The following is a 17,184-nucleotide window of genomic DNA, read 5'->3' as shown; positions in this document are numbered from 1 at the left end:
CAGAATTTAACAGTACTCTGCAAGAAGTTATTCAAGTATGACGACAGAATCATTTAGGATAGAAAAGACCTCTAAGATCGAGTCCAATCATAAACCTAACACTGCCAAATCCACCACTAAGCCAGGTCCCTCAGCATTCTGCTTCTTGGAATACAATCAAATGCAACTCCTGTGAGTGTGTGTTCTCAGTCCTCTCGATTCCAGAATCCATGACAGATCTCCTTCCTACTGCTTTGGTCAATAGGTATACAAAACAAACTGACAGAAACTAAGTCATGCAGACCAGTGTGTCAGTAATATGTTAGCAGTACTCAGATAAGCTTTCAAAATTCTGAAACCCTCTAAAAGAGAAGGGAGTAGAATGCTAGCAAGCACAAATGGATGTGCACAGCACACAAAGGACAAGTTCCCACCTATAAAACACAACTTTAAATAAAAATGATAATATATGATTGCAACAATCTTGTTTAGAATTAACACACATACTATGAGACATTATGCCAAAAATAACCCAATTTTAATGGCAATTGAAGCTTATTTTCATTCAGCTAAAGAATTCAACATATAATAATGTTGCAAATGGAATGTAATTTTACCAATAAATACTAAAAATTATTCACTCAAAATCTTTAAAATCCACTTTTTCTACCTCACTACAACTAGAGCATGAAATCATAAATTCCAAATTACCAAAGACAAATACAGATAGCAAGTGGTTCTACTGAAACTAATTTTTACAGTCACTGGTGGAAGGAAAAAAAATATTTTTCATTTTATGATAAGTTTAACACAAAAATACAATTTAATCAAGAAATTGAATATCCAGACCCCTGATAACTGATGAAAGCAAGAACAATGCTCTTTACGATATTAATGCCTCGTTACCATGACATACTACTCCACTTGTAGTGAATTCAGGAGATTTTACAGCTAATACATGTTGCATATTTATTAAACATTTTTTTAATATATCATAGAAGAGAAAAAACATTTTTTTTTCAGGTTCTATAGTAGCCTTTATTTATCTCAGGAGAATTCAAGCCTGGCTACCTATTTACATGACTGATGTATAATTTTTTAAAAATGAGATTTTAATCCACATAGAGGGATTTCAATTATATTTAAACTTTTATCTCTTAGATATTAAATATGGAGGCTTGCTGTTCAACATGCTTCAGATTTGTAAAGTTTAAATAATTCAAGAATAAAAGTAACAAGTTACATTCAATTAAAATTAAAAATGAGACAAAATAAAGATCCTTTTCTGATTTATGAATCAAAAGATGTTCCCAAAATAGTAGGCAGCAATACCCAATATAAAGGGGGCAAGTAAAAAATAAAAATCTAACAGCAAATCAGCCCCCAAATCTCAAACAAATGAGAAAGTAAAATACCAAAACCAAACATAACCAACTGATTGGTAAAGAAAATATTCCTAGGGATTTGAGGAGGTGGAGGTTATTTTAAAGAACCACGCATTATAAATTGGAATAGTTGGAGACAGATTGGGATAAACTGGGGATAGTTGTACATGCTTAAAAGCACTGACCTGGCAGATTATCAATTGTCTATTTCTATTTTCATTTAAATACACAGGGCTTTTTAATGATATAATTGTATAGACTGACAAAGCATTAGAGCATAAGCACTTCTAATGTATATCTATAAATTACATTTGTTTATTCCTTACAATCTTGTCTCCCTCTAGTGCCTGGCTCTCACAAAAATGTACTTCCACCTGGATTAAGACTTGTCTGCAGAATCACAGGGTAATTCAGGCTGGAAAGGATTTCATGAGATCTCAAGTCCAGGCTTACTCTCACAGAATTTCTGGCTGGCCTTGGCAGAAACATTCATCACCAGCTGTTTGCAATCAAGGTAAAGTCTCACTTAACTCCAGACTCAAGAACCCCCTAAGATCATCTGGAAAAAAACCTGAAGAGCCAAGAAAATCAAGTCACTGGAACTATCTCATTGGGACGTATCTTCATCCCAAAGTTTCATCACTTAAAAGAGTAGGAGACTTATTCCTTTGCATATTGATGCACTATATGGCCATCACATTGTCTGTCCTCAGTTTCATACAAGATCATCATGTGTGGAAGAAACATCTAAAAAAATATTAATCAACTGAAGTTCAAAAGTTTAATTATCAAGGGTTTGTTTCTTTACCAACAACAGACTCTGATCAAGGTTTAATCTGTGTAAACTTTTCTCTTTCCTCTTCCAACAAAATGGCTTGTCATGAGGACCTTCACTAGGGGGAAGGGATGAAGAAGAATCTCTGACCACAAGAAAACTACCTGCTTCTTGCCATTTGTGATCAACTGCTATAGAAAACAACAAGCCATATGAAACTGCAGTAAGTTGATTTGGAAAACTGAGTCAGAAAGAATGAGATGCTCCACTAGCCAGAGCGTCACCACATCTGAGGAAAGAGTCCGAAAATACAATGGCTAAAGAGCCATGCCTTTTTTTCAATAAGAAGACACAAGGACAAGAAAGCTTTTCTATCATCAGGATAATTTTTAGTAACACTTAAGTTCTGGAGATTTATTAAATAAATAAACCCCCAAACTCATGTACAGTTATAAGATGCACCTCAGTAGTATATGCAACAATAATAAAAGCCAATGCCATATCAAATTGCAATATCAAAGGAATTATTTTTCAACACAGAAGTGCACAACTAGCAACTGTTCTTCTGTACACAGCAGTAAATAATCAGAGTACTAGAAGAGAGCATTTTGTACCACCATACACCAATTACTGCTAAGAAAGAGAATATATATCACAAGTATATATACAGCAAAAGAAAGCAAAAAGTGATGGGCTGCCTTAAAGTCTCCCATCTGTATCAAAACCAAGATTCCAAGCTATTAGCTAAAGAAGTAACTGAATAATCCCTCAAAGAAACTGATTCTCCATCCCTTCTTTCCTTTGTTTGAAGTACTGCATTATCTTTCAACTCTTCCTTTTCACATTCACAGACTAATCATACAAAAATATCTGAAACCAGTAACAACCAATTAATGATCTCCACTATAATGATCTTTACGACTAAGGACTTTATTTTCAACTATTAAATAATTTTTACATATGTACTGTAATTATTTCATTTGTCTTGTCATCTTATTACTTTTGTATTTCAAGTATTTTTAAAGCACACTGGAGTTACGTGTTCCCCTACCCCCCCACTACGTTTTCGGATTGGATGGGGAGTTTTTAAGCATGAAGGACAGAATGCGAAAGAATCTATGAGAATTAATATCTGTTTGGAGTAAGATTATAATTTATAGAAAAAACAAACCAGTCTTAAAACAATACTGAGGTTATGAAGCCAATTGGCACAACCATTCAGTCAGAAGTAACGCATCTACCATTATTTGGCAGTTGATCCTTTCATCTGAACAAGAATAATTCACCATTTAGGCACTCTTAACCTAGCAATCTGCAGAGTAATTTTAATTGCAGTGGCTAAACAAAAAAAAAGGTTCATTTTGCACTCTGCATTTGTCTCTTTGTGAACATGCCAGCACATGATCATTCCTCATCACCCCACCAACAGAGCATATGTACCAGTTTCAGTGCTTTCTTTATAGGCAGTACTTGATTATTTTTTTCCCCCACTAACTACATGGTCTCACACTTCACTTACAATATACTTCACAGATTCCTCTCTAAAGGTAAAATATAATTTCTTAAAAATTTTTCTGCGGTGTTCTTATCAATGAGCCCTGAGGCATGTTCACATCAGTGATTCAGAACCCAGGAGATCTTTTTGGTGCAAATTGTCAATGTGCCTACACTTAGCCTGGAGACATGCACGCCAGTTTGCTGCTGATGTGTTCAAGGTAACTTCTATCCCACTAAAGATTGAAGTTGTTTGCCAAGAATTCTTTGGATTGAGAACTGGCATAGATGTTGCATCCATTAAAAACAAATGTGAACAAACAATTTTGAAATCATAACCACTTGAAACAAATTGAACACTCCATTTTTGCAAAATACCAGTTGGTAGCTACATAATTAACCTTAATATTTAGAAAGTATCGCATGTGTATATTCACAATACTCCAGTAGGATAAAACAGTATAATTATCTCCACTCTACAGGAAAGAAACAATGGCATGAATGCCAGAAAACAAAAATGTCAAAAGAAGAAAATACCAATAACAGTTGTATTAATCCTCATTTTTTCAGGACATTAAACATTGTACGACATTTTACTGTGAAAAATTACAGGCCTCTAATTTCAGTTGGAGGTGTGAAAAATTAGTTTTCTTTTTTACCCCAGTTTGAAGCTCATTTTCTAGAACTTGAGTAGAACCAAAATTACATGGAAAAAGAAGCCTGCTTGTGACAAATGCAGTAACTACAACCCCTTGCTTAATTCACAATATGCTAACTTCTGAAGCTAAACATAGGATTATAAAACTTCATTTATTTCTAGGGCCTATTAACAAAGATGCTACAGTAGAAAGTCATAAACCTGTGATTGAAAATAGGATCCAAGGTGCATACATATCTTCATACATGTGCATGTACATACTCAGTCAAAGCTCAAGTAGGTGGAATCAGGTATGTTCTCCCAATATTCTTTGAAAATAGAAATAACAAATGTGTATCTTTATACAGTTATTGTTTCTAATAGCTTGCTTTTATTCTTTCAGTTTCCTTTAAGCATAGGAAATGGCAATTGAAAAGTCTGGATTTTCCTGAATTCAACTACTGTCATGGGTTGACCCTGGTTGGATCTCAGGTGCCTACCAAAGCTGCTCTATCACTCCCCTCCTCAGCTGGGCAAGGGAGAGAAAATAAAACAAAGGGCTCATGGGTTGGGATAAGGATGGGGAGAGATCACTCACCAGTTACTGTCACAGGCAAAAGACTTGACTTGGGGAAAAGTTAATATATTACCTATCAAATAAGAGTAGGGTAATGAGAAATAAAACTTAAAACACCTTCCCCCCCACCCCTCCCTTCTTCCTGGGTTTGGCTTCACTCCTGATTTTCCCACTCGATGCAGGGGGACAGGAAATGGGAGTTCCGGTCAGTTCATCACATGTTGTCTCTGCCACTCCTTCCTCTTCAGGTGAAGGACTCCTCACACTCTTCCCCTGTTCTAGTGTGTGGTCCTTCCCATGGGAGACACTCCTCCACGAACTTCACCAACATGAGTCCTTCCCACAGGCTACAGTTCTTCACAAACTGTTCCAACATGGGTATCACCTTCCATGGGTGCAGTCCTTTAGGAACAGACTGTTCCAGCATGGGTCCCCCATGGGGTCACAAGTCCTGCCAGCAAACCTGCTCCAGAGTGGGCTCCTCTCTCCCTGGCGTTACATGTCCTTGCCAGGAGCCTGCTTCAGCATAAGCTTCCTGTGGAATCACAGCCTCCTTTGGGCATCTACCTACTCTGGCCTGGGGTCCTCCATGAGCTACAGGTGGATCTCTGCTCCACCACAGACCTCCACGGAAGGAGCTGTCCCAGTTGCTTCACCATGCTCTGCATCACAGGTTGCAGGGGAATCTCTGCTCTGGTGCCTGGAGCACCTCCTCCTCCCCCTCCTTCTCCACTGACCGTGGGGTCTGCAGAGGTGTTCCTCTCACATAGTCTCAACTTTTCTCTCTCTGGATGAAGCTGCTATTGCACAAAATTTTTCTTCCTCCTTCTTGAATATGTTCAGAATGTCCCAGAGTTGCTATGCCCATCACTGATGGGCTTGGCCTGGGCCAGTGATCTTGGAGCCAGCTGGCATTGGCTCTGCCGGACATGAAGAAAGTTTCTAGCAACTTCTCACAGAAGCCATATCCCTGTAGCCTCATCCCCTACCAAAACCTGGCCATGCAAATTCAATACAACTAGGAAGTAATTGGCATTCCACTAAAAATTTTATTACCTCTCTTCAGAGCTGTTCTTGAAACTTTTCTACAGAAATGTATTTTGGATTTCTTTTTTAACAAATTAAGTATCTCCTCTTAAATCATAACATATAAGGAGCTAGAAAAAATGAGGCAGCCTACTTCATTCTACCTAAGCTGTTCAAGTTAAAGAGGAGGTCACAATCCTTCAAAAATTAGCACGCATTTTTCATGCTCTCAAAGAGATAGCATATATATATGTTACACCTTCCTCACTCATGATACTATCAAAAATATTAGCAAGGGTTAGGCCAATGAATATGTCAATAATGCCTCCCATTGCACCGAACAGCATTTTTTCACCATTTCCTTGAACATATTGTTCTGTCTCCATTCTTCTCCAGTTTCTTTTTTTATTCTTAGACTGTAAATTTGCTAAGGCAAGCCTACCTCACACACAGATGTCTAATTAATATACTTTTTAATCAACCAACAAAAAAAGCTAACCTTGTCTTTCAGATGTTTGTGGTCACTTACCTGCTTGGTGAATTAATTTAGCCATATAATACCTGTATTTCACAAAGGACATCGGCTTCCTAGCAATCTAATGGTAAAGTAAGATATTTCTAGTATTCATCAATAAAAAGCCTCTTTGTAGCTTGCCTTCTTTATCCATAGTTCAGGTAAATGCCCAACAAAATTACTACGATCATAAGCAAAAAGAGAGGAAAAAAAAGCCACCTTTAAAATACATTACTGTGCCTTTTGCCCAATTACTTACTTTAACAAGCAGCTATTCAAATCTGTAACGCAACGTACACATCAACTACATCCTCACATTCACATATTTAGATATTTTTCATTTGTTGAGTTACCTTATCTGCATCCACTTTTCCTCTGATAAATTCCCTCTTCCAGAACTCCAGTGCCTGTTCCAGAGTCAGGCCGATGCCCTTTAGGAACAGCCCATACTGCATCCGCCCCCCGTGACGGAGGTGGTGGCTGTCGCGCAGCGCTTTGTGCAACTGCCGCATGCAGAGAGGGAACGACTTCACAGAAAGCTGGCAAGAGAAAAATTCCTGTTTAGGGCATACTGATCATTTAATTTGTAGGATACATGCTTCCTGTGATTATTAACTAGCTCCACTTGAAAATGTCAATGGCTGGAAGAAAAGCTATGCGTGTACAGAGAGCTTTGGGACTGACCATAACACAAGTGGGTCCGTAAGCCATCAAATCCAACAACCATCTCAAAAGCCAAAGGACAGAGGGGTACAGACTATCTTCAGCTACAAAGTAACACAGGTTTAATTGCTGCCAGGAAACATATATCTACAATTCCATTACAATATTTCTTGTCTCTTCCTTATTTCAGCTGCTGGAACGGCAAAGTGACCTATGATAAGAGTTCCTGGGGGCTAGGGAAGGGGACTTTTTTCTAAAAAACATCTTTGAAAAACAACAAGCAAGAGTAAAATTCCTTGCAACTAATCTGCAGGTTTTACTCCCTGAAAAATACTATTTGGCATAAAGCAAGATCTCAGAGAACAGAAAACATGTAACATTCAATTTTACTTAGGCTTTGCATTTTTATTTTTTAACATGTGAGTCGTGCCATCGAATTCACTACCAGAGGAACTCTGTAATGGTTAAGATGGACACTGAAAACACACACATTTCTTAAAATTCAGATAAAATAGTTACTATGTGTTTTTAATTGACTCTATAACATTCATGTGTGTTTTACAATCCATTTTATTTACTTCCCTGTTTTCAAAACCCCTTCTGTAAGTCAAAAAAAGAGCAGTGAAAATACTAATACGGGAATGGAATAATCATAAACTAAACATCATGGGTTGCAAGATTATTCAATAAGAAAATTTTGTTAAACTCTCCTTATAATTATGTTAGGTATTTGTGAAAGTACACAAAATTAAGCGGAAAATTAGGCAATTCATTATAGCCCTGATTAGAGGCATTTTTAGTTAATTCTGGTTTATTTTGAACTTTATCACAATTTCATTCAACAGTTAAAAATAAACTATGAATAAAAAAAAGAGAAACATTTTTTATGTTGTTTGTACATAGAGTATTTGAATTTAAAAAGTTATGTTTCAACATACTACGTAACTCCAGAAACACAGAGGACTTACAGAATCAATCTGCTCTAGAGAAATTTTTCCAGTGTTCTTTTGGACGCTGTAATCTGGGCCAACATAAGAATGGCTGAAAAACAAAGCAAACAGAAGAGCACCATTTAAAGCTGCTCAAAAAAATATTTTTTTAAGTATACGAATGTAGAAAGAAATTATTTTATCAATTCTAGGCTGCAATTATTTTATATCAGCAAAACCAGAAACCAAGTAATTGACACTTATAAAACCAACTTTAGAGCCAATACAGTAAAGAAACGCTCCCTACCCCCTTTGTCTGGAAAGAGTGGTGAGGGGTCATCACAGTATCATGCTACTGTTGAGGTTGAGAGAGGCCACTGAAGATGATCTAGTCCAACTCCCTGCTCAAAACATGTGCTTGCTACAGCAGGTTGCTTAGCACCTCATCAAGCTGGGTTTTGAGCATCTCCAAGGACAGAGACTCAAACTTCTGAGTAACCTGGTCCAATGTTTGACCACCCTGGCAATAAAAAAATCATTTTCTTATGTTTTAAGAGGAATTTCCTGTATATCAGTTTGCACCCATTGCCTCCTGGCCTATCACTGCATACAACTGAGAAGAGACTCACTCTGTATTCTTCATTCCTCCTCTGATACAGACACCTATTTATATGCATTGCTAAGATTCACACCCACACTGTCCCGAAACATATCTTCTCCAGGCTGAACAGTCTCAGCTCTCTCAGCCTCTTCTCCTATGTACTGGGGAGACCAGGACTGGACACAGCCCTGCACATACAGTCTCACCAGTGCTGAGTAGAGGGGAAGGATCATCTCCCTCAAGCTGCTGGGAGTGCTCTTCCTAACACCATGCAACCAGCTGTAACCATACACTACAGCAGAGACAGTCACACATCAGACATTGTCACCAAAGTAACCTCAAATCAAATTCAACACCTAATGCCCAGCTTTTACTTTTAAATATATAGACTTCTTGAATGAGGATATATGCAGGGCTGCAGAACAGGATCAGAGAAATGCTTACAGCAGAACCCAACCAAAGTCAAGAGCTGACAGCACAGCAGGCAATAAAGCAAACAGGGGCTTTGGATACAGCATACTCATCCAAAAAGTAGGTTGCAAAACCTGGGTAAGAACAAATATCCTTGTGCAAGAGGGATTTTTTACCTAACTTCTTAAATCTTTCGACAGCGTGTAGAGTTTAACTCCAGAAAAAAAGACATTTTGTTAAATGACAATACTAGGTGCTGCAAATTATTTTGTGGCATTTCAATACCATGAAGTATGAAAAGCATACAATGAACAGTTGATTTTACTAGAGTACAAATAGTTTGTTTAATTATAGTGCATTCATTTATTCTTTAGCCTTACTTCTCGCACACACTGGAGCACTAGGAAAGCCTGCTGTACTTAATAGATTTTTTTCATTACACAACAAGATAATACAGAATAAGATAAATAATTTAAAGTATTTGAGCTGTGTATGTCTATTACTATGAATTTTACTATAGAATTATCTAAATTCCCTTGTAGAAACAGATCTGCATCAATTTACTTAAGCAAACTATAAACAAAACAGAAATCACAGTGCCCAAAATATTACAATCGAAGCACAGAACAACAAACAACAGCTGTTTCTTAGGCAACTTTTTTTTTTTTTTTATAAACAACCAATTAGGAAAACCAGTAAATGATCACATCCCAGGATGAGGGCTGGTAACTTCTTAAGCTGTTCCACCATAATAATTTTAGATCACCTGCTTATATCCTAAAGTATTCATTAGAATCATATTAATACTGAAAAAAATTGCTAAGCTAAAGAAAATTACTTTTTCCTAGCTTCCATAGAAAAGGTTGGCCTGGGAAGAGAAGGTCCAAAGAGAAGACACAAGTTTTCCTACAAGTGAACAAAGTAAGACTTCAGAAGTTACTGTTAAAAGAGGACATGCTCTCTGAATCTTACTGACCATTATATCTGGACCTGGTAGAAAACTCTATTGCAAGGAGAGAAAACTCAACGCTAAGAAGGGGTTGAGGGGGAGAAGAAAAAATTCTACTTATCAGACTCTGAAAAGGTCAAATATTTTCATCACGGTACACAAACAGGAAAAGTTATTAATTTTTTTACATTAAAAAGCAGCATATGACCTTTGCAAGGTCAAATTTTCTTGATACTTGACACTACTCACCAAAGAGCTGAACCCTACAAATTGCCTTCAGAGGTGGTGCTCTGAAAAAGAGTATGAGCTTTATCTATCCAGAATACATGGTAGACTAGAGTTAGGCACAAAGGCCAGCACTAGCCATATGGCCTTTGGCAGCTAAGCTCTTGGATTCCTGTCCCAAGGAGCTCAAGGGACTAAAGTTTTCAGGTTTGCAGTTTCAGGTGCCAGGTCTTCTGATTTTCTACAGTAGAGATTCTCCAAGTCCCTTGGTTTCATCATAAAAAAAAATCACACTGCTTTCTCCACAGATTGCCATTATTTTCTCTACATTTCTAGTAGAAAAATCTCAAGAATCTTGCAAAAATAAAAATCTAAAACTATTCTTTGTTCTATGAACAATGGTCCTCATTTTTTTCACATCATTAAATGTAGGCAAACAGCTTCCTACTGCTGATCTGAAAACACATTACGACACAAACTAGCCAGGTTTGTGATCATTCTCACTTTCTTATATTTTTTGCTTTCAGTTTTAGCTCTTATTTTGGACTCATTCTTTCTTTTATTTGACATAGCTCTTGAGCTTACTTCCTGACCTTCTTACTCATCTAGAAATATTTATTTTCGTGGTTTACTGGAATGCAAGCAGCAATGTCTTCACTTTTCACTTAAAAGTTTTGTTTTATCTCCATATATAAATTCCTGTCTCTCCATTCAACCTCCATTCACTCAAAATCTGCTTTTCTAAAATTCAATATCTTAGTTACCAGAAGTTTTCTAAAACACCTAGCAACTAAAGATCAATACATACATTTGCACAGCTGTTGACCAAGAAGAAACTCCCACTACATCAGTGCTTCCAAGAATGGGATCTATGTCTTTCAAATAAACAGCTGTAGGACGGTTTTGATAAATATTGTATTATTCACGGATGTGTTAGTGTATTACAAGATTTAGTGAGGGTATGAAGGGCGCTTTGTAGATGTTGAGGATAATAAATAACAACTGCCCATCAAGGTGTGCATTCTTCTTTACTTGCTTGTGAGATGAGCATAGGTGAGAAGGAGGTTGAATATGTCTGCATGAGTATTGCATTATCTATTAAAAAAATCCAGTCTTGCAAAACCCTTGGTTTCTGTATCAACCTTATGAACTATCACTTAAAGACAGAATTAAGAGAATCATATAAGTGGTGGTTGTAAAGGACTTTAGAAGACCATTTAGTTCCATACCCCACTTTAAATAGGATTACTGCCAACACTAGTCAGGTGAGCCATGGCTTTTTCCAGCTGAATCCTAAAAATCTCCATGAACCGAGATCCTATATCACTGTATAATCTGCTGCACAATCATTCTAGTATAGACATTTTTCCGAGTGTTTGATCTAAACCTCCCAAGTTGTTGTATGTGACCACTGTCATTTGTTATATCCTCTGACCATCGAGAATTCCAACACCATGATGTTTCTCCTTCAAACAGTTGTAAGCTGCTATTTGATCATCCCTAAGCCTCTCTTTAACAAGACTAAATAAAGTCAACTCAGTTTCTTCCTGTAATTCATAAATAGGTCCAGTCCTATAGTAGTTTGATGGGATCACAAACAACAGTTTTTGTCTATTCAAAATTATTCCTGCTGAAGATTTTAAACAGTAGAATGTTACACCCCTATAATGCCATCACACACCCCATATAAAGCAGGAGTTGCAGAACTGTTCTTCTCATGCATTTAGACAAAGTTTCCATCTCTATTAAATTGCTAAAGTTTTAGCAATTTAAATCTCTTTGTAGCCTACTGTGAGCATGGGAAATCCCTAAACACAACCTTGCAGCAAATGTTTTAACATTTTTTTTTATCTAGTATGAGTAGTATTAGACAGCACCAATGAAACAGAATTGGACAAAAAGAGTATCTAATCACAGACAATATATATATTTAGTCTAGAACTATCCAATTACAAAACATATGTTACATCCACTAAAAAAAAAAAGGGAATGGTTTACAATATCTATGAGGACATAATCCACAGTAACATCACCTTTTCTGAGGACTAGTTAATTTGTAAGTCACAAGCAGATATGAATGGGTGCCAAAAAAAGTGCCGGGCTTTACCAACTAAACAATACTCTGTAACCTTCAACTGTATGCTCTTTTCATACATTTCTATCTAAGCTTTTGCTCCCCTGATAGAGTTCTATTGACATATGCCAAAAATAAAATACTGCTGTAAGAATTCACACAATGAAAGGCAGAGAAAAGTCTACAACTAACTAATATTCTCTTTTCTTGTGAGTAAGATGAAGCACAACGAATCACAGATTCACAGAAACAAATAACAGAGATGACCTATTTGGTCACCTGTTTGTTTACTGCCAGAGCCTGCTTTTCAAGTTGTAAGGTTTGATGTATTTTCTCCATTTTAAATGAACTTGCAAAAAGGCAACTTGGAAGCATTTGTATAATTTTTTTCAGTTGGGGACAAAAAATACTGGAATCAGTCCCTCCATTTTCACAAAATCAAAATGGAAGTAACTTACCAGTTGTGTAACATACGTACCAAGATAATAAAAGAATGTACAACAAGTAGCATAAATGTGGGATACAGTATCTCTGTTAAAGTAACTTTTTTTTTGCAACCTTTTCCCATATTTAAAAAAAAAAAGCATAGACAGGACTGACTGCTGTGATGCTGAAAGCTGTTTCCACTTACATAGACACACAGCATATATCAAAAGAAATTTCCAATTTCTCAGTAATTACTCCTAGAGAGCACAGTTTATAAAAAGCTAACTTAATTGCCCTTTATCTTCAAATGGAGAAAGGCATGCCATTGAGGAGTATTTTTTAAAATCCCAGTGAGATGTATGGTAACAATAACATTGAAGGTTATTGGCATTCAGAAGTATCCCTAACCAGCTATGTAACAGTTACACTGCAATACTTGTTTTCATTCATTGCTCTTGAACAAAGTTCAATCATATGTAAATAAGGAGAGATACAAAAAAGCTATTTTTTCTATTCTGATTTCCACTAAAAACAGCAAAACATAAACCTCTTCCTATAAATTAAAAATTATAAAACTTTTTTTTTAATTGAAATAAAATGTTAGGTTTTAGGCACAGATACCTAAAGCAGTAGAGCACCACAAGAAATAAGGAGCATGCTAACTAGATCTGCATCCTAATTCCTGTGCAGTGCTGCCATGATGGAGCTTCAACAATTCCATTTCTAATTCATCCAACATAATTTCAGTAATCTTAATGCAAAGCTGTACATGTTCAAAAACAGAAATTTCATTACTGACATCCAATATTTAAGTAAATTTCTATCCTTAGAGATATTAAAAATTCAACAGAAATAAATATCTGAGCAACCTGATCTAACCACTAAATCATCTCCAGAGGTTCACTCCAAGTTAAATTATTCTATGATTCTAAGTCATCTTCCTCTAATTGTATGGATCTTGTCCTCCTGCATACTACCATAGTAAGAAAACTCTCCCATATATAGTGGTAAAAAGCAATCACATATGTAAGAAAGAGACCAGATGCTTAACCTGAAGAACATCAGGAAAGTTTTTTTTCTTACTCTTCTTCCCTTTTCTACAACTAAAGTAGGAAATATATATCTATATATACATACCACTAAGAGTGAGGCAGACTATTTAGTTTTGTTGAAACATACTCTAATGGTTCACTTTCAGCAACCTCCTTAGGTCCATTAAAAGAACAAATTAGGACTCCATTCATCAATGACAGTGAAATCTTCCAAAACCAGCACAGAATACTTGCAACAAGGAAGGCCCATGCTCTAAGCAGTGTAACTTGAATCTGTTTAGTTCATAAAGAACCTTAACAACTTTGCACGTACTATGAAAAATGTTATAAAAGCTACAAATAATTTTTGTTACTTATAAGCAACACTAGTTCTATAAATTATATTTCATGTCAGTCACATAAGAGCTGGACTCAATGATCCTTGTGGGTCCCTTCCAATTTAGAATGTTCTGTGATCTGTGATCCTGTGATTTATAAAGCTTTTCTTAAGTTGAAGGGTTACTTTTGGGTTTTTTCCAATCAAAGCCAATCACACAGATGAGGTGTCTGAAAAAATCCCTGTACCTAAAGCATTCTACTAACACAATTATTATAATCTGTATGAAGGAATATACTCATGCTTTCAGTTTATGCTACCTGAGATGATTAAGCAGAGGTTGTAGTCTCTCATCAGACTGTATGGAAGGTAGCGATCGCGCTGTCAGCTGGAAGAAAACAGAAGTTCAATTAATAAAATATTACCTTAAAAAAACTGATAGCAAAACCCAGGAATTACGTAAGAAGCCACTCTGCGTTGTTACAACTTTACACAACATTGGGTAAGACAATTTCTCCTATTAAAAATAATTAAGCACAGCCTTCCAGAGTCTGAAGTTAGCAGAAATATTTACAAGTTAACAAACAGTGAAAAAATATTTTTCTAAAATTACAATGCTATTTGAATTAAATAGGAAGACATAATCGAAAGTGGTATACTTTTTTCCAAACGTATTTGAACTAGAAGTCATATTCTGCCTAGACAGCTTCAATGAATCACATAATGTAAATATATTCCATGAAGCCATATTATATACAATTTACATTTGTATAAAAGGAATTTACATACTATTTAGCACTATATGACTTTTATACAGACGTGCCTCTGTGTACACTGTTCTTTTTTAAATGGGCATAACTTCTATTTTGTAATTTGACTGTTTTAAAATAAATACATACTTTATTTCTTATAACTCATTCACATGACTAGTTAAAGCATTCAACTTTCTCTGCAAAAATAAACCTAATAATCTGTAGATCAAAAAAACCGTCACACTACTGCAAAATACTAGTTAGTTGATGTATTAACTAAAATAATTGGAAAAATATATGTATTAAATTTGCTTAGTATCTGTGTATAGGTTTCTACTTTCACCTATAAAAGTTACAAAGATCAGCACTTCAGATAATTCTGACTTACACCTAACATGAAATATTTAATACAACATGCATTTAATGATTCTATGGCTACCAAGTTAGGCTGTATTTTGAAAAGTACCTCTGTACAAATTTAAAATTTCAACATATTTCACATTGTATAAATCACCATCAAGTTCTTGAGTATCTTACAGGTAACTCAAAAATAGCATGCACTGTTATATACACTAACTAAAAATATCATTGTAAACAAAAAAAACCAAACCCTACCATTAAAAAAGCCACCATTTTTAGCATGAACAGTTTAGCTTCACCATTCTTCCTCCAACACACAAATAAGGCAAGCACTGAAGCAGGACTACCTAGTAGGCTGCAACTTATATTTATAATCCACAAATAAATATGCCCCAGAATAAGCCACACAGTGTCTGGGTATAGAGGTTTAGTTGTAACTCTAAGAAACTCCACACCAAGCTCCATTGTCTCATAGCTACACTATGTGAGGACGGAGTTCAATATTTTCCTGAGAGACCACCCACCCATTCATCACATCCATTTCATAACCTTTGCTGCCAGGCAGAAGTCAGAATGGGATCAAATCTTAAACTGGTGCCTCAAGCTTGCAATACCATCCACCAGCTAAATGAGAGGAGGTTCAAAAGAGCTATCTGTCAAGTGAAAGTTCTGAACGCAGGGACAGTGGGGAAGGGGCCATTCCAGCTGTTCAGGTAGCCCTGGACTGCAGCAATCACTGCCTCACAACACAGCTCTTCTTAGTCCCAGGTAACCCAAGAGTACTCATCCCATTTGGTTGCTGCAGAAAAGGTAACCAGGCAGTCTCAGCAATCCATTAATCTTCCTTTTTTAAAAGGCAGCTATCTTGGCAATTAAAGCATGATCCCTTATTTTATGGAGCTAGAATGAGATGCATATGGTATACTAAAAATTCAGTAAGCTCTGTATTTATTCAGAAGCTTCTTTTGATAAAAAACTTGTCTTTTTACCACTGAATTTTAAAGGCCAATATACTTATTGTTCTATATTCATGTCCCTGGTAAAGTAAACCTCTCATTTTGCTTTAAACACCATCAGAAAAACAAAAATTATGTTTGAAAAGAACTTGGAAGCCTTCTAAACACCATTCAAGTTATTCCACTTGTAAAATCAGAACAAAGACTGAATTACAGGAAATACCATCTGCTTCTTTTCCATTAATAACTTAAACAATACAAAAAACAATATTTGCGTGCACACTCACATACATATGTATCCTTTCACATGAGACAAGCATACAGCATTTTTCTCTACAGAGTACTTGAAATATCACATTTAATCAGAAAAAAAATTTCCTTGCTATAAACAACACATTTATGACAAGATGTTTATGGAAGTCAAATTGGACAGTGATATAAGTAGCAAAAAAAAGTAACATTCAAAATCTGAAAAAACATTGACATTCAAGTTATATATACAGTAGAACTACATTGCTACATAAATACCATCAATTAACAAAACACTGGTTTAAAACTAATTTTGGAGTCTTGTAGGAATTGAGACAGAACCAAGAACTGACCCTGGAGTTTTTTGATGTGAAAATAAGATCTAACACCTTTCAAATCTTAAAACAAACACTTTGTAAGGTTAGATCAAATGATTATTTTCATTAAGATATGGGATCCTCATGACACTGTTCTAAACTAAGATAAAGTTATGCCAAATCTAAGGATAGCTTTCTTTAAACACAATTGAGGAAACCTCATCAAAATATTTGAACAATTTTAACTGAAAGAGCAGATTTTGCTTTAACTTACTTGGATTATAAAAATAAAACCTAGCATTTTTGTACATAAAGTCATTCCTCACAATTATATTTTTTCTAACCGATCCACAGTGTAAAGAAAATCAGCTTTAACAAAGGTGATGTTAGATTATTGCTCATGTGTTCAAGCAGCTAAGAATTTTATGTTTTCAACAGCATTTCTCTAAAAGATGATCCCTATTATAGAATTCAAACTAAGATTCTGAAGATTTTTTCCAACAACTCTAAAACAAAA

At 35.8% G+C, this 17,184-nt stretch overlaps 1 protein-coding gene across 2 annotated transcripts in view; it reads right to left on the bottom strand.

Moving 5' to 3' along the window:
• Window positions 1–17,184, bottom strand: part of PRIM2 (DNA primase subunit 2) — a 104,032-nt gene that overhangs the window by 28,651 nt on the left and 58,197 nt on the right. For both annotated transcript variants that reach the window (XM_051777865.1, XM_051777864.1), the window contains 3 exons: window positions 14,354–14,421; window positions 8,019–8,091; window positions 6,741–6,926 (listed from right to left, as the gene is read on the bottom strand). In XM_051777865.1, the coding sequence (XP_051633825.1) occupies window positions 6,741–6,926; window positions 8,019–8,091; window positions 14,354–14,421 (327 nt within the window). The remainder of the gene's footprint in view (window positions 1–6,740; window positions 6,927–8,018; window positions 8,092–14,353; window positions 14,422–17,184) is intronic.

Source organism: Manacus candei, unplaced genomic scaffold (assembly GCF_025592945.1).
Source record: "Manacus candei isolate 608988 ecotype Guabito, Panama unplaced genomic scaffold, ASM2559294v1 h1tg000011l, whole genome shotgun sequence".
In the NCBI taxonomy this organism is placed as follows: Eukaryota; Metazoa; Chordata; class Aves; order Passeriformes; family Pipridae; genus Manacus; species Manacus candei.
This window is presented reverse-complemented; position numbering and strand designations above follow the sequence as displayed.